This window comes from Fusarium phalaenopsidis, assembly GCF_050370095.1.
Source record: "Fusarium phalaenopsidis strain FUZ10S chromosome Unknown contig_32282, whole genome shotgun sequence".
NCBI lineage: Eukaryota > Fungi > Ascomycota > Sordariomycetes > Hypocreales > Nectriaceae > Fusarium > Fusarium phalaenopsidis.
In genome coordinates, this window is record NW_028145415.1 from 552,205 (window position 1) to 568,584 (window position 16,380).

General features: G+C 49.8%; 6 protein-coding genes across 6 annotated transcripts; 2 read left to right on the top strand and 4 right to left on the bottom strand.

The window, feature by feature from the left end:
• Nucleotides 1-192: 192 nt before the first annotated feature.
• On the bottom strand, nucleotides 193-1,054 carry LRP88_01935 (uncharacterized protein; the record flags this gene model as incomplete). Its single annotated transcript, XM_083238606.1, has 2 exons — nucleotides 193-956; nucleotides 1,018-1,054. The coding sequence occupies 2 exons, from the start codon at nucleotides 1,052-1,054 to the stop codon at nucleotides 193-195; spliced, it is 801 nt and encodes a 266-aa protein (XP_083105714.1).
• Nucleotides 1,055-1,731: 677 nt separating this feature from the next.
• On the bottom strand, nucleotides 1,732-3,300 carry LRP88_01936 (uncharacterized protein; the record flags this gene model as incomplete). Its single annotated transcript, XM_083238607.1, has 2 exons — nucleotides 1,732-3,062; nucleotides 3,111-3,300. The coding sequence occupies 2 exons, from the start codon at nucleotides 3,298-3,300 to the stop codon at nucleotides 1,732-1,734; spliced, it is 1,521 nt and encodes a 506-aa protein (XP_083105715.1).
• A 2,807-nt stretch (nucleotides 3,301-6,107) lies between these two features.
• LRP88_01937 (Hsp70 family protein) lies at nucleotides 6,108-7,780 on the top strand (the record flags this gene model as incomplete). Its single annotated transcript, XM_083238608.1, has 6 exons — nucleotides 6,108-6,350; nucleotides 6,403-6,447; nucleotides 6,503-7,050; nucleotides 7,109-7,121; nucleotides 7,376-7,508; nucleotides 7,563-7,780. 6 exons carry the CDS (start codon nucleotides 6,108-6,110, stop codon nucleotides 7,778-7,780), a joined length of 1,200 nt encoding a protein of 399 aa, XP_083105716.1.
• Nucleotides 7,781-10,938: 3,158 nt separating this feature from the next.
• On the top strand, nucleotides 10,939-12,431 carry LRP88_01938 (S8 family peptidase; the record flags this gene model as incomplete). Its single annotated transcript, XM_083238609.1, has 5 exons — nucleotides 10,939-11,241; nucleotides 11,289-11,657; nucleotides 11,725-11,860; nucleotides 11,918-12,118; nucleotides 12,169-12,431. The coding sequence occupies 5 exons, from the start codon at nucleotides 10,939-10,941 to the stop codon at nucleotides 12,429-12,431; spliced, it is 1,272 nt and encodes a 423-aa protein (XP_083105717.1).
• Nucleotides 12,432-12,841: 410 nt separating this feature from the next.
• On the bottom strand, nucleotides 12,842-13,361 carry LRP88_01939 (uncharacterized protein; the record flags this gene model as incomplete). The annotated part of the gene is made up of 2 exons (XM_083238610.1): nucleotides 12,842-12,985; nucleotides 13,062-13,361. The coding sequence occupies 2 exons, from the start codon at nucleotides 13,359-13,361 to the stop codon at nucleotides 12,842-12,844; spliced, it is 444 nt and encodes a 147-aa protein (XP_083105718.1).
• A 1,242-nt stretch (nucleotides 13,362-14,603) lies between these two features.
• LRP88_01940 (fumarylacetoacetate hydrolase family protein) lies at nucleotides 14,604-15,699 on the bottom strand (the record flags this gene model as incomplete). Its single annotated transcript, XM_083238611.1, has 5 exons — nucleotides 14,604-14,736; nucleotides 14,798-15,243; nucleotides 15,299-15,334; nucleotides 15,391-15,630; nucleotides 15,685-15,699. 5 exons carry the CDS (start codon nucleotides 15,697-15,699, stop codon nucleotides 14,604-14,606), a joined length of 870 nt encoding a protein of 289 aa, XP_083105719.1.
• Between the last annotated feature and the right edge of the window lie 681 nt (nucleotides 15,700-16,380).

Below are 16,380 nucleotides of genomic sequence, written 5' to 3' on the forward strand. Positions count from 1 at the left end.
GCTCATTCTCGTAATGAAGCTTATCGAAGTACGGGTGAGTACATGCCCTCTTCGCAGAGAGGCGATAGGCAGGATCGTAGACGAGCAGCAGATCAAGTAGATTCAGCCCTTCCTCGTCCAGGTTGGGACACAAGGGGGCGTCAAAGTTCCGTCTCCATTTTGGAAAGGAGGGCTTGAAGTCAGGATAAGAAGTTACGTCAGGCCAAATCTCATTGTCGGGTGTTCCAAGGACACTGGGAAAAGGTTAGTTCGGTCAAGTAGACGGGGATGTTGAACTTGCCGGAAGATCTTGAAAATCTCGTCGATTTCGGAGTCACCAGCGAATATTGGCTTGCGGGTGCACATCTCTGCGAAGATGCACCCGATGGACCACATGTCTACACCCGTTGAATACTGCCTGCCTCCCAGCAAGACTTCTGGCGCGCGATACCAGAGAGTCACAACTTCGTGGGTGTAGGTACGTAGCGGGACACCAATAGCTCTCGCAAGACCAAAGTCGGTGAGTTTGAGGTTGCCTTCCTTGTCGATGAGAAGGTTCTGAGGCTTCAGGTCCCGGTGAAGGACACGGTGAGAATGGCAGTACTTGATGCCTTCGCAAAGGTGAAGCATGAATTTGCGCACGACTTGGTCGCCCATGCCAAGGGTGCGAATGGTTGCAGATGATCCAGAGGGAAGAGGCTTGCCACGGCCTCCATCAGATACTGGTAGGGAGTCCATGTACTTCTTGAGGTCAAGGTCGAGAAATTCAAGGACGAGATACAGCTTGTGACTATCTGCATGGACGATGTTGAGCAGGCTGACGACATTTGGGTGGTCCATCTCTCTGAGAACTGAAATCTCGCGAATGGCTGTGCTGGGGACGCCCTCATCCTCGGTCTCGAGACGGATCTTCTTGAGGGCAACGAGGCGGCCATTATGGGCTAGATCCCGGGCTTTGTAGACGACACCGTACGTTCCTATGGTTGTGCGAGTCAATAGCTAAGCAAAAGAGAATGTGCGTCGGGTCAGGGAAACAACCTTCACCGACCTTCTCTATCCTTTGGTAGTTGTCCATGGTGTAGAAGGTGACCCAAAATGTCTCACGTGAGACTTTGGTGCTGGATAATGTGGAGGCTCGATCGCCAGGGAGCCCAAGGTGACTTGTTGGGCTAAAATAGATACGGGCAAGTCTCCTTGAGGCTCTAGTAAAGCTAGTATGCGTTGGGCTCGGAATAGCGTCAATTAAGAAGGCGCATCCCTAGCAAAACGTTCTCTTGGTGAATCACGTTATGAGGAGGAAAGGACAGAATTTCTTTGCGGATGCTCGGTGGTGGTCAATGTCGGTCGACGTGTTGTGTTGCGGGGACAACATGAGAAGAAAAAGCGCGCGCGGTTGGAAATAAACAGGCCCCGCATCAGTTGGCATAGGAACATCAACCACCTGATATCAATCTCATGTTTAACTCCGTCATTTCCTGATGATGCGTGCTAACGGATCTTTCGTTATTAAGCTTTTTGTCGTCAATATTCTATCACGTCCTTGCATTATAAGACTCTGTGAACTGTAGCATGAGAATGGTCGGACTCGCTATCACAGACATTCACACCCAATGCGCGTGCTAACCATGGAAATATCAAAGGAGCTACTCTTTAGATATATTTTCTCTATTTTCCATATAAACCATCAGTATCACGACTATCGCGCCAGCTTAGGCCTAAAATCTACCCTGCAACGATATCCAACACCAATGTTCATGCAAGTGCAGCAAGCAGCAAACTCCCAACTCCAGCGAGAGCCCCGATACGTGACCAAAAAACCTGAGTCTTTGACTTCTTCTGCTCCTTCAACTTGTCAATCTTTGTCTTAATTCCACCCTGGTCCTTCTTGTCCGCGTCTCGCTGCTCAACCTGACTGGCTAGAATCTCACGGTTGATCCTCTCCATATCATTTGCCCACGTTTCACTCTGCTCCTTTGCCTCCCTCTGGCGCCTCTTGATGTTCTTGATCTCCTCCTCGTACTTTCTGCGATCCTCTCTTCTAGAACGGTTCATGCTATTCTTTAGGTCGCGAATGACAGCGTCAGAGCTCTCCAGGGCTTCTCTTAAGCGCCTGTGGCCATCTTCCTTCTCCGCGGCAAGTCGCTGTTCAAACTCTCGAACAATGTTTTGCACCTCCTGGCTTTGCCGCTCGCTTAATTCATGCAGCTTTCCATCAAACTCGGCCTTTTGGCGACGTCGCTCCTCTCTGGCTTCCGTCTCAGTCTCCTTCTTGATGCGGACTGATTCCACAAGGACTTCTTGAACCATCCGTTCCAGCCTCAGCTTCTCGTCGTAAAATTCTTGCTCCATCCGACGCCGTTCCTCTCGCCTATCAGCATGCAAAGCCGCTTGCTCGCTCTCAATCTCTCGCAGCAGTGTCATCTTTTCCAACTCCATTGTCTCGATGATCTCCTGTAGGTGCACATCGTGGTCTCGTTTCGCTTGCTCCTTTTCGTGATGGAGAGTTTGGAGAGCCTTCTCAAATACTTTGCGCTGCTCGACAAGCTCAGAGTTCAAGGCCTCACCAGCCGTCGTCTGATCGACCTCGAGCCCTCTGTTGACCATCTCTTCCTGCACTTGCAGCGTGACGATGTCCAAGTCAATGACCTCGGAGACAATGTCCAAGGCAGACTCTCGAGTGTTGTGAAATCGCATAATCTTAGAACCCTTGGCAGTCATGTATCCCCACCATTCACCTCGAGCAAGTAGTTGTTTCTCGCGATCCTCGCCCTTGCTTTGATCCTGCAACTCGTCCCAGAACGTCGTTACAAGAGCCACGTTTTGAAAGGCAGCATCACCACAGAGATTGCGAAACATGGTGAGGTTGCGCATAATGGCGTTTGTCATCCGTTCGTCCTTGATTCGGTGTAAGTATATGATGCCGTTCAACTTGAGGTTGTTCTTATACGAGGAACTAAGGACTTGAGCAACGTCGGCAAGGACGTCAGCGTCTCCGCGGTAAGTGTCATCGAAGCCGGGGGTGTCGAAGAAGACGACTTGCTTGTTTCCCAAGCGACATTCGTACATTTCGGTTTTCTGTGTACCTGGCGCATTGTGAGTCTCGCGCCCCAAGCTGCTGGTGAAAGACCTACACGAGGAGAGGTTGTGCCCAACAGTAGGCCCTTTCTCTTGCCCCTTTCCAATCAGGTGCTGCAGGAAATTGCTCTTTCCGGAGCCGGTAACCCCCATGACAGCAATGAGGGACAAAGTCTTGGCGTCCTCCTCCTTCGAAGCACCGTCTGCCTGCAGCCTAGCTGGCTGTTGTAGTGTTACAGTCACCATGTTGTCATTTGATGAGTAGTGACTACCTAGAGGGCTTGAAGGGAAGCTTTTTGATGGTGAATGAATGAGAGTAGTACAGTGGCGCGTCTCTGAGACCGATAAAGAGAATGTTCTCGCCCCGAAGGCTTGAAGTACTCTGTCTATTCCGTCTCGAAGTCACAGCCTGATTTTAGGATGTGCCGCATACCCTGGCGATTGCTAGCGCCGTGGCTGGTTGCCTTGCGAGGCAATCTGCATGTTTTCGACTCAGCCCCCGCCATCAACTGCAATAAAAAGCCCACAAAGCGACGTGGATACCAATCAAACAGTTGTCACCTAGATCGTCTCTCTATCCTACTACTTTCGGAGAAGCCTCGTTGCCATGCTCAGGCGCTTGAAACCCACACAACCGCGTTGCACCACACCAGCCTGTCTGCAAGCTGACCATCCTGATGGACAAGTTGTGAGACAATTCGCGGCCGAACCATGACCTGAACAGGCCTCCCATCCAGATATGCCCCTCGTGCTCCATTCAAGACGCTGTCCTCAGCCTCCATGTCTGGCTGTGCTGAGTGAAAGTGCTTCAGGTCCGGTTGTTCCAAGCCTTCGACGCTGATAAGCACATGCCGCTTCCACAGTTGTAGTGCCAGTTTGCAGAATTGGTCCATCAGTTCTGAGAGCTCTAAGAGCGCCTCTTCATGAACTTGCCGTAGTAGGCATGCATATTTTCTAACGAAGTCCTCTGCCCTTTCCCTAAAATAGTCCTTCGAGGGTGGAAAGACCACCTCCAAGTACTCGACAGTTTGGACGCGCCAAGTTGTTATGGCATGAAGGTTGGTGCCTATTTTTCGGTCAGATTGCCTTGTCGCCGCTGTACCACGTTTGAAGCCCATGCGGACAACCCACCTTTGAACGCCGCATCAGAAGCTCTTGGCAGCCAGTCCTGGAGAAAAAATGGCTCCATTAAAAAGCTGTCGCAAAGGGACTTTGCAAGCGCAGCTTGAAGCAGCACGGGAGCGGCTGTTTCGTCCCGCATGTTGATCCTGAGATGCGCCGGCAGATCAGGAGCATCAGCTAGGATATTGTTGGACACAAGCACAGTCGCTGCTCCAGACTCGTCTATGTCGTCGGTTGCGTGAAGGTCCAAGCACCAATCGCGGACGATGCCATCAAACAAGTTGCTAAGACCTCGCCGGATCTTGTCGTCAGGCAAGTCACTGGATACGTTGCTGCTTAGCAGGCTGATAGCGCTAGAGTGGACCTTGGCAATGACATGCTCTTGGTCTCTTACTTCCTCTTCCAATTGTCTCACTCGAGCCTTTTCCCTCCGGAGGTCTTCTTGCAGTCGGTGGATGGATACCTTGCACCTACTGTTCTCACTTGCGAGTTTCGTGTATGCTGAGCTCGTGATCGTGACATAGCTGTGTGAACCATAGCTTATTGTCTCAATCGTGTTTGGTCGAAGAGAAGCGGGTGATTGGCCAAAAGGTCTCTGTGCATGCTTTCCATCCCCAGCGCTCCCCCCGACGGGAGTGATTCCAGTACCCAATGATTGCGTGCCATAGGTCTGAGCCCGATACTCATTGCTGTTTGTGTGTTTGACCGAGTTTGATCTGCCAGAGCTTCTGGCGAATGCACTTTCTGAACAATTAGACGGTTCAGGTTCATCTACCTGGACAGAGCTTGATTCAATACTCTCCACATTCAAACATGAGTCCTACCATTACTGTAAGTTAGAAAACGACCAGCGTCTTCAGAATAGAGAAAAGTGGCACTTACAGGTTTTTCAATCTCTCCAATCCGGCCCTGCATATCTTCACGTTTCCCAGTTACCGGCGGGGAAACATAACGACACTCATCTTTGCTGTCTTGTGTATTCATACTGGGGTCGCTGAAGTGCCAACCGATAACTGGAGATTACCGAGGTATAAACAGTATGGAAGATACAATAATAGGGATGAAGAACAAGAAACTCGCCATCTTATGCAAATACCGCGAAGGACCTGGAAATTGTCACTCGGGTGTGTTGGCTATCAGCATCTGGCGAACCAGGCTCCCAGCCTGCTTCAAGTTGCATCCCAGGGTTGGGACTGACACGTCAGAGCTGAACCCAGCTGCAGCACACTGCGGCAAAACCTAGCCAATGTCAATCGCAGAGTATGCGCTGCAGCCTAACCAAATGACAGCGCGTGTCTTGGCGGGGCATTTCAACCAAGTAAGGCGCTCTCACGCCTCTTCCGGAATCAGGCTCGGGGAATCGGCTTTTCTTCATATCTCGTAGTTACATCTTGGACCCTTCCGTATTTCTCTTGACGTGATCTGTTACACTACTCTGACATCTCGTGTTTTTAACTTTTTTCACCCACTCTCTTATTCTGGTGTTTTCAATCCTTGAAATTCTAATGCCTTCTGATCAAGCCATTTCCATCCGAACGAGGGCTCGGCTCATCGTGGGCATCGATTATGGAACGACCTACTCGGGCCTTAGCTTTGCAATGTCCACAGCCACCGACTTCAAAGACATCAAGGCTTGGACAGCTTACCCTGGCGCCTCATTTCATCAATCAGAGCATTGCGAAAAAGCCCCCTCGTTGGTCTCATTTGATGATGAGAATGGGGGAGAGAGCGGTCGAGACCTATGGGGTTACCAAGTCGAGCCGGACATGAAAGCATATGCTTGGACGAAGCTCCTACTTGATGGCTCGGCTCGGGCGTCGGAGTATGATGATCCAGGCCTGAAGAAGGCTATAGGTAGCGGTATGATGAAGTTACCTCAAGGTCGTACTGCAAAGGAAATCGTCACTACCTATCTTCGAGGGTTGAATACCATGTATCAAGGAGTTGTGGTCGACAAATTTGGTCAAGACTACTTTGACAACCTCCCTGTCGACTTCTGGCTCACCGTGCCTGCAACGTGGTCGGATACGGCCAAGCAACTCACAATAGACGCGGCTCGGGACGCAGGGTTTGCGTCTCGACCTCATGATCGTGTCCGTCTAATCGCTGAGCCGGAGGCAGCAGCTCATCTCGCCCTAAGGTCTAGCATCCAACACGTCCAGGACTTGATAGAGGTATGTAGACGCATATTCAATACGTTGTTCACATCTGAACTTATGTTTCCAGGTCGGAGCCAGGGTGATGGTGTGTGATCTCGGAGGTGGCACCGTGGTAAGTGACCAACCTATACTTCTCAACTTCTCAACGCGAAAGCTGATCTCTCTAGGATATTACGAGTTACGAAGTTCAGAGCATTTCTCCAAGACTAAAGCTGCGAGAACTCTGCGTCGGTGGCGGCGGCAAATGCGGCGGCACGTTTGTCGACCGCAATTTTCACGCCCATATGGAAAAACACTTCGGTGAGGCCTTCACATCTCTGGACCCTGAGATTACTGGCCCCGGGAGCCGCTTTATGGATCAATTTGAGATGGCGAAGCGAGATTTCAGTCTGAATCAGCCCAAAACTCGGCCTCATCGATTACATCTGCCAATGGAATCCCTACGGCTTAGTTTAGAGTCCAAGAAACACTATGACAGTCGTTTTGGATATGTTTTGATCACCCAGGAGGATATGAAAAGCTTGTTTGATCCCGTCGGGGATAAGATTATTTGTCTAGTAGCTGACCAGGTCAACCGACTCAAAAAGGAGACCAGCAAAGCAATCGATCACCTGGTGCTAGTTGGTGGTTTCGGCTCTTCGCCTTATATCAAGGAGCGGTTGAAGGAGTGGTGCCTTGCCCAACACATTAGAATGACGACACCATGGAGCGGAGCGTAAGTATTATCCTCAGACTCGCAATGGAACCAACCACTAATTAACCCTGTCATGTAGGTGGTCAGCTGTGGTGTGTGGTGCTGTACTCAGGGGCATTGAAGGCGCCATTACGACCGAGAGAAGGTGCAGGAGGCACTACGGGATCTTATTTTCAGAAGTCTATGACCCGCAGAAATATCCAAACTACGACAAAACCAAACGGAGGGTCTTCAAAACGCATTACTCAAACCGGTATAAGCTATCAGGTTTTGTAAAATGGTTCGTTGCAAAGGTGTGTAATTTCGTTAATGGTTTGTTCTATCTCACTAAGTACTCTACGAATAGAATGATATCCTACAAGCCGACTGGAACGTTTCCCACCGCCTTAAGGTGGAGGGTGCATCTCCTAAGCTTGACAGTTCAGTTGCACTCTTCGCTTGTAGCCTCGACGAGGCTCCGGATACTATAGAGAGCGACGGTACGTGCTGGAGAACCTAACAGCGAATGATGATGCTAATGTAGGCATGCATAGATGTCGAATACGTTGGAAGTATCGATTTTGTTCTCGACAATCTGGATCTCAGCACAGTCAAAGAGAAGAGGATAGATGGCGGCCAGATCAAATACCGACTTGGTTTGACTTACAATCTCCGGGTGTCCGATGAGGACGGCTTGTTTGATATCAAGATCTTTTATCAAGGAAAAGAGTGTGGCCAGGGAAAAATTATTTTTTCCTACTCGGTTGAATAGACAAGTGTTATTATGAAGGAAAGGGAGTTAGCTGTGGGCTACCAGTAAAAACATACCAGTCAATTATAGGTCGAGAAACTTTTATCGGTCAAGGATAGTCAGAGAGGAAATCAATAAATAGGCATCTCATCATGATTTTAAAACGCTTCTAGAAGATCCCAAGTCCCAAATCTTCCATTATTCATCCAAAGAATTATCCAGTAGCAACGCATGCTACCCGGGACAGTTCGCGATTTTGCGAAAGGTTGAACAAGTCATTTCCGTGGGCCTTCGCTACCCCCTTACCAGGAATAAGTACGCCATCCCGTGCGCCCCTGGCGCCTCCTTGCTATTCCTGGTACGTTCTAAAGGCTGGCTGTTAGTGATGCATCTTGGCATCAATAATTTATACAGGGGAATGGGGTGGAGCATGAGATTTCACGAAGCATCTATGCTGACATAGGATATGTTTTCCGTAATATCAAGTGTTCTGAGTCCTGACAGTGACTAAATCAGAATGTGGGTACACTAACCAGCAGCGCTTGGTCGCGCTTTAATGGCTCTCGTACAAGAAGTTCCCATGAAGGCGAGTTCACGATTCTCGCTCTAAATTAAGATCTTTAGGCTACTGGAGAAATTGCTCTACGGGTTGCTAAATGGTCTAATAGAGGTTTCGTGCGTCTGGCCTCAATCTTGACGACGTTTTGCCTCCCTGGCTTTCATCTATTAAAAAGGATCCGAGACTCAAGAGGTTCTAGTCTGGCAAGGATAGCACAGCAGCAGCTGCAGGGGCCCCGAAAAAGATCCCCAGACTTGTATTTAGTCCTAGAGTTCCTGAAAAATGCACTAGATCATACGGCAAGAACTCTCCTTGAAGACATTCAAGGAAGAATCCTTTACTGAATCCCTCCGACATCTGAACTTGTCATTGGTAACGAAGCACTAGCTCCCACTTTTGAAATGGAGAGGATACTTGAAAAAAAAAAATTGGCCCTATAAAGTCTAGAACTTCACTTGGATGTTTCTATGGAGCTTGCTGGTTTTGAGCTCCGTCTCTTTACACGATCTTCTAGCTCAGTTAACCCATCAAGGGCCGGGCTTCAACTATAATAAAGAACACATTGTCAAAACATCATAGCATCATATCCCAATGCTAACGTCTCTTTACACAGCAGCTCATGTATAGCTAGCTATCTGACTGCCTGGTTCCATGGACGCCACCAACATCATCGATATACAGAGCCAAGATTGGTGCAGTGTTGTGAGCTCGGCGTCTGCCAGTTAAGATATCTTGGTGTTTGATGCGGCATTTGATTCAGGCTCTTCCAAGCTGCTTGGTCAACCTGCCGCCGAAATTTTGTCAACTTAGCTGTCAAGCCCCTTGAAACTTGGCCGAACTTCGCTCGCTCCTACACCCCCATTTCGACTCAATCAAATCGCAGGCTAGACTGATGTTTGTACGTAGAGCACCATGGTCATAATAAGCACACGCTGATCAAGCATTAACCCTCGCGGAGGGGTCGCCTCCTTGGGTAGGTATGCCCTCTTGCAGGTTTCCTTTCGGCCTTGGCCGTCCGCTCATCCTGGCTGAGGCGTGCACATACGCCAGACCTGGTTCTATGAACCATCCAAGCTCGTAATCAGTCACTTTTGGTACTTGTAGTAACTAGCCTTGGTATTGTAGTTCGATGTATCGTCCTGCAAACCTAGCGCTTCAGTCTAGACCATGATACTTGACTTGACATGAGGCCATGACTAGGGGGTCCTCATGATGATATGTACCCGGAACTCGGGGAGGAGGTTAACCTGCTGCCAGTCTAAGCTAGTCGAAACACTAGACAGGTGGGTCGAGGACCTTTTGACAGGCAGCCACGCTGCCTTTTCCCCGATCTAAGGCGCGTATACCCGAGACGACAAGCACTATACAGGTGAGCAGAGATGGTGCTCCTCATGGGTCACATCCTACCAGCGATCTTTGGGCAAAGAGTTGTCATTCAAGGATCTGGGCTTGGCTGGGCACGCTGGGTATCTAACTCAGGCAGCTTTCACTTAGTTCACTGCCAGATCGACGAGATCCTTGTCTAGCTCCGGAAAATCATCTCACGATGGACGGTCTTAGTTTCCGCTTCTAGTGGCGGTGTGGCTTGCGTGTAATCCATCTTTTCCCATGGGGAACGACATTGATGTGATGCTCGAAGGTCTGCAACGGGACATTAGACTGCAAACGGTGGTATTGTCACCGCACTTCCTACCACGGCTTCAGTCTGGCCCGCATATGCCAATAACTACCTTCTTCATCAGTGTGGCTGGTGACCCCTTCTAGAAGCGTCACCAAGCTCACCATGGCATTAGTCTAGGCTACGAGGAGATTTGCTGAATACCCAGGGAAAGCACGGTTACCCCTCGCCGCTCCCAATTGCACCACGAGTCATGCCGGGCTTCCCATTTGCACGCCCGGAGCACAGCACCTACCCAATTTGACTCTCTCTCCGTTGCCCCTGAGCTTTTCCCCTACTATGGTTGGTCTCTGCTAACGTTGGGTCACTCATCCAAGTCGCCGAACTTCGAAGCCAGCAAGAGGCTCAAGCGGGTAGAAAATTACGTCAGAGAATTGAATGTCTTTGAACACAGGAGTGGCTGGAAGAACCTTGTCTGAGGAGTTTTTAAGATTTGATACAAGCTCATACATGGGTTATGTGACAGGTGGGAGCTAGCCCCTGCACTAGTCGTGTTTGACCTCCGAAAATTCAACGGTCAACTGATTGATTAGCTTCTAACCTGGGCTAGACAGAAGTTCTCTCAAGTCCTGGCTTCTCTCCAAGTCCCACCTTTCCCTCTCGGGAACGTTAGCTGCAGATCGCTCAGGAAAGCCGACCAACAGGGTATACCACGAGTTTCAGGCTGGAGCCCAGATGTCCCCTTCATGTGATAACCTCATTTCAACGCCTCAACGGTGTCGACAACCATGATGTGCAATGTATATAATGTTGGTCGAGGCTTGACATCTTTCTCCTCTCTCAGCAAGCTCTCAATCATCACATTCATTTCAGCTCTTTCAGTTCTTTCACTTCATTACATTCTTTGATCTTTACCCACTACGCTCATTTATACTCGTCCTGTGTGACTGTGTCATTCCTTCAAATTCATCTGCTACATTTTACCCTTCAGCCTGATTCATCATGCCCAATCTTCTTCAGGTCTCTCTCCTTCTGGGAGCCATCCTCCCTGCTGCCTTGGCTGCGCCCTTTAACTACAAACTGGAGGAGGAAGTCATTCCCGGAAAGTACATCGTCACCCTCAAGACTGATTCCGATGACACCACGGTCCAATCTCACCTTCACTGGGTTGAAGATGTTCACCGCCGCAGCCTTTCGAAGCGAAGCACTGTTGGCATTCAGTCTACCTATAATGCTACCAACTGGCATGGTTACTTTGGAGAGTTTGATGAGGACACGATCAAGGAGATCGAGGCCAGCCCCGAGGTAATTTCAGCTACCCATACCTTGTACCACGACTAATACCAAGTCAGGTTGCCTTCATCGAGCCCGACCACAAGATCCACCTCCAAGGCGGCGACGAGGACGGCAAGGTCTACCTCTGGGAACAGCCAGGACAGATTTCCAAGAGGGCCTTGACTACCCAGCAGAGTGCTCCCTGGGGTCTTGGGGCTATTTCTCACCGCGAGCCTGGTTCCAATAGCTACACCTACGATACCTCTGCCGGTGCCAAGTCTTACGCCTACGTTGTCGATAGCGGTGTTCAGATCAACCACTCCGAGTTTCAGGGTCGGGCCATTGCTGGACACAGCGTGTTCCCTGGCGCCCATGTCGATACCAACGGCCACGGCACTCACGTTGCTGGGACTATTGCTGGCAAGACCTATGGTGTGGCCAAGAAGGTTAGTGGAAATCTCGCTCCCATTATCTTCATTCCGAGCGTACGATGTACTAAATTGACCTTACTAGGCCCAGATTATCTCTGTCAAGGTCTTTCAGGGACGCGAAAGCTCTACTTCGGCCACACTTGAGGGTTTCAATTGGGCTGTGAATGACATCGTCTCAAAGAAACGAGCTGGTCGATCTGTGATCAACCTTTCCCTCGGTATGCAAGACCCTGGTTCTGAATCTGAGAAAGGATCAGACTAACAGCCCGCTTTAGGTGGCCCTGCTTCTCAGGCCTGGACTGCTGCGATTGCCTCTGCCTACAAGTCTGGTATCCTCGCCATTGTCGCGGCCGGAAATGGTGACGAGGATGGAAACCCTCTCCCCGCCTCCGGCCAGTCTCCTGCCAATGCCCCCAACGCCGTAACTGTCGGTGCCATCGACTCTGACTGGAACCCTACCTATTTTACCAACTACGGTTCGTTCCCGTTGCCCCAGATGGCCGTTATAATTGCTAACCATGCCCAGGACCCGAGGTTGACATCATGGCACCCGGCAACCGCATCGAATCGGCTGGTATTGGCTCTCCCAATGCCGTCAAGGTCATGTCTGGCACCTCTATGGCCTGTCCTCACGTTGCTGGTCTTGCTCTTTACCTTCAGGTCAAGGAGAATCTCCGTGCCCCTGCTGACGTGACCAAGCGCATCAAGGCTCTTGGAACTTCCGGACAGATCAGCGGCAACCTCAATGGAAGTCCCAACCTCGTTGCTTTCAATGCAGCCAGTGGTTAATTCAGGGCTACTGCATTGCCTTGGTTGAATTTTACTGTTCTGAAGGTCTGGATACCTTCTAAATATTCCCTGGTGATCTGGCGTGTTGGGAGTGCCTGGCGTATCAACTAGCAGATAGGGATGACTTATAACTATAATACACCTTGATGGATGCTACTTGTTACCCAAACTCGTCAACTTACGTTCCATAATAAGTTTAATGCATCGTTTCATTGTATAACAACCCAGCTGTTTTAGCCCTAAGCGCAACTCCCTTCCCCCTTAATCTTCATATGTCCGGCATCTCCCGCACCCTTTTGACTCGGTACCTAGTCAGGTAAATCCCAGAGCAGCTCCTCACAGCACTTTTACGTCGATAGGTCTCCAAAACAGTCATAGTCTATTATGGTTACGGTATCACAATCCGTCGCTCAGCAAGAGAATCCACAGTCAAGGTCAACAGTGACGGTGCTGGAGGTCAGGCTGGGGCTGTCTTGCTTGCCAACCGAGCATCGGCCATTGTTGGAATCCCACTTTCCGCTTCCCCAAGCATCGTCACCATATGTGAAAGTAGCCTAGTAAATTTGAGATCAGCAAGCCATTCAAAGGGAATGTTCTCGGCTTTCATTAATTCAGGGAGGGACTTACAACATCATCACCAGATCCATGAGTGTTGATGTTCAGGACCAGAGGGAGGCCTTCACTCTCAGCCATGAGCTGTCCATCGCCCCAGATGCTCTCCTTAGACCAAATCAATTGTTGCTTGCCGTCGTAGACCCAGACGTTCATCTCGTGGGAGCCCTTAGCGTTCTCTCCGTCGAAGGTATGGACGTGAACGCCACACCATCCGCCGTTGAAGCGCTTGTTGATCTTTGGGGCCTCAGCTGCTTCTTGGGCAGGGGCAGCAATGGCGAGACCGAGGAAAAGGAGAACAGATGAGAAGGCTTGCATTTTGAGTGGTAGTAGAGTGGTCCAAAGAGTACTCCGAGCTGAGAATAAGGTGGGAATATGAGACTGACTGTTGAGATGTGTGTTGATAGATGTACAATCCGCTGACTTTTCGTGGCCAGCATTCCGGCTCTTTATAACTTTTTCCCCTTTCAAGCCTCCCATCTACACCTTCTTTATACGGTTCTCATTGGAGATACTGGCCTTTCATTCTTTGTGGAATCGGAAGCATCTGGAGCTTCGGACATATCAAGCCTTGCAGGGCTGCAGATGCTCAGCCGCGGCCTGGCCCAAGCTTGTTTCGAGAAGAGTTGATCTACAAAGATGCATGGATGGTACGATGGGATATAGTGGATCGAAGGACTGGGAGCGCGGTAAACGGCGTGACATCGGAAACAGGAGGTCTCATGCACGTCATTAAGAGATTGAAGGGGAGTCATATTAGCGCCTTCATAACTTCCCCAACAGATACAACACAGGAGGTCACTCGTCACTTTGTACATAAGAACGATCAAACGCATCTGATAACATTACTTTACCTTAATGATCCGAGTAACCCCAAGGGACAGGAGATTGGCTTAAGAAATCTAGCTTTCCCGATAGTATGGCCAGTCGTGCTTAACACAATCTAGACAAAACAATAGTACTAAGCGTTGAAATGCTGTTGCCTTGAATCCTTCCATAACATCGCTCCATATTTAACTTATAGTGTGCAGCTTGAAACATGATGGATTTTAATAAACCACGTATCCCCATTGTTTCCTATGGGCCTTGACGGCGTTGGGCAATCACCGACTGGTCCAAGCATAGCCGCTGTCGATCATTCAATCAACTACGGACACTAGCGAGGCGCAGCTTGGCACATGCTCGGATTTTAGAAGCCGATAATCAATGAGATGACGTATCAGTACCGTGAGCATTCGGACCGACGAGCTTCTCTTCGCCAGGCATCGGAATTCCTTCGATCTATCTGGCGTGGATGGTGATTCCAACCCATTTCACAGACATGCAATTTCTACACCTAAATCCCCAATTGCTTGAAAATTTTGCTTCTCTCCTTTACTCCTCCATATTGGGTCACGGAAGCTTAGTGACAATGCCATGGGTGCATGGGTTGCTGTCAAAGTAGATCTCCCGACACCGTCGGGTGTCAATTCCAGACATGGATAAAAAGAGCAAGTGAACTGCTTATTGACATTCTGCGAACAAAAGTTTCCACCTCAAATACATGACATAAATACTTCACTAGATCTTCGCATTAGGGCTCCCGAATTCAACCGTGTTAATGATTGACCCAACTCCTTCGAGGCCAACCTCAACAACATCTCCATCCTTGAGCCAGAGGGGAGGATTCCTTCCCATTCCAACTCCTTCCGGACTGCAACCAAAACGTGTCATCAGTTACTATCCAATCTTGTTCAAGAAGAGGGGAAACTCACGTTCCGGTAAAGATGAGGTCGCCGGGTTCCAAAGTGGTGCCCTGGCTCAAGAACGAGATGACCTTCTTGATGCCAAATATCTGGTCTTTAGTCGAGCTGTTCTGCACAGTCTCTCCATTGAGCTTGGTCCAGATGTTCAGGTTCTGGCCGTCTTTGATGACGTCCTTGGTCACGATACCTGGCCCGTAAGGCGCCCATCCATCGAAGCCCTTACCCAGAGACCATTGACCTCCACCGAACTTGATTTGCCAATCGCGATGAGATACATCGTTGCCAACAGCATATCCCAGGACATAATCCAACGCATCGTCTTCCGAAACGTCAAGAGCCTGCTTGCCAATGACGATGACGAGCTCGCATTCGTAGTCCAGTGACTGGCCGGTCTGTGCTCTGGCGGGAATGGGGATAGGGTCGGATGGTCCTGAGAGCGATGACTTGGGTTTGTACTGGTTGGAGTATCAGTTTTCAGATCACCAACTTCTTGGTATCGGCGCCACTTACAAAAAGGACAGGAAATTTGGGAATGGGCATCTTGGTCTGGATAATGTTCATTAGATACAGCGCCTTGTATGTGAGCCTCGTGTGTATCTCACCTCAATGGCATGCTGCGTGTAGTTCAAGCCAAGGCATCTCACAGTACCGACATCCTCTGGCGCTAGCGGGGCAAGAAGAAGTCGAATGTCGACAATCTTCTCGGTAACGTTGTGATCCCCAAAGACATCGCCGGTGATGACATGCGCCTTTTTCGCTTTGGCGATGTTGGCCTCGCCATCGGGAAGGATGGCATCACCGTAGTAGATTCGGTCGTCTTTGGCAAGAAACCGGACGAGTCTCTAGGATGCATTAGTTGCAAGTGGATTCCATATCAGATCTGGTGAGGGCCTTACCGAGAAGGCTGGCATGTTGAAAATGGTCTTCGGCGGAAGTTGACCGAGGTTTTTCTTCGGGTATGAGATACGGCTCGGGGGAGTGCACTTAAAAGGCTGCAATCGAGCTCCAAATCCTAGAATCGCTCCTTGGGCTTTACTGCCAATGATTTCAGACACAATCAGGGGGAAATTAGTTCTCTTGATTCGTTGACAATGGCATGCATGGTCGAGGAACCATGACCGGAAGCGGTGACGGGTAGAACGGGGCATGGCGGATGGAGGCGGGGACCCTCCTTCGGCGAAACAGGCCGAGATTTCGGGGCATACGCCGAACCAATGGCAAGCCTCATAGCCGTAATCAAGACCAATCTCTCTGGATCCCTAGTCAAGAATGACATAATGGTTCAACCGAGGACGCCGGATACTGGCGGAGATTGATCGACGCCGAACTACTCGGGGCATTGACCGGGCAGAAACAGCCAGTCATTGAACAGACGTTATCCACTCCATGTGTTTCCCCAGATTAGGGCCCCATGGGGACGATCTTAGTCCGGGACAACGGAAGCTGCTGGTCGGACATTTAAGCTTGGGATGTCCTTGTTTGAGTTTGTCTTTGAGTTGGCGGACCTGGCTAGATGTTTATTTGCACTTCTACACCATCATATTGATTGACCAGCAAGATCTCAGACGAAAACCAGCCCGTGTTCTCTTCAA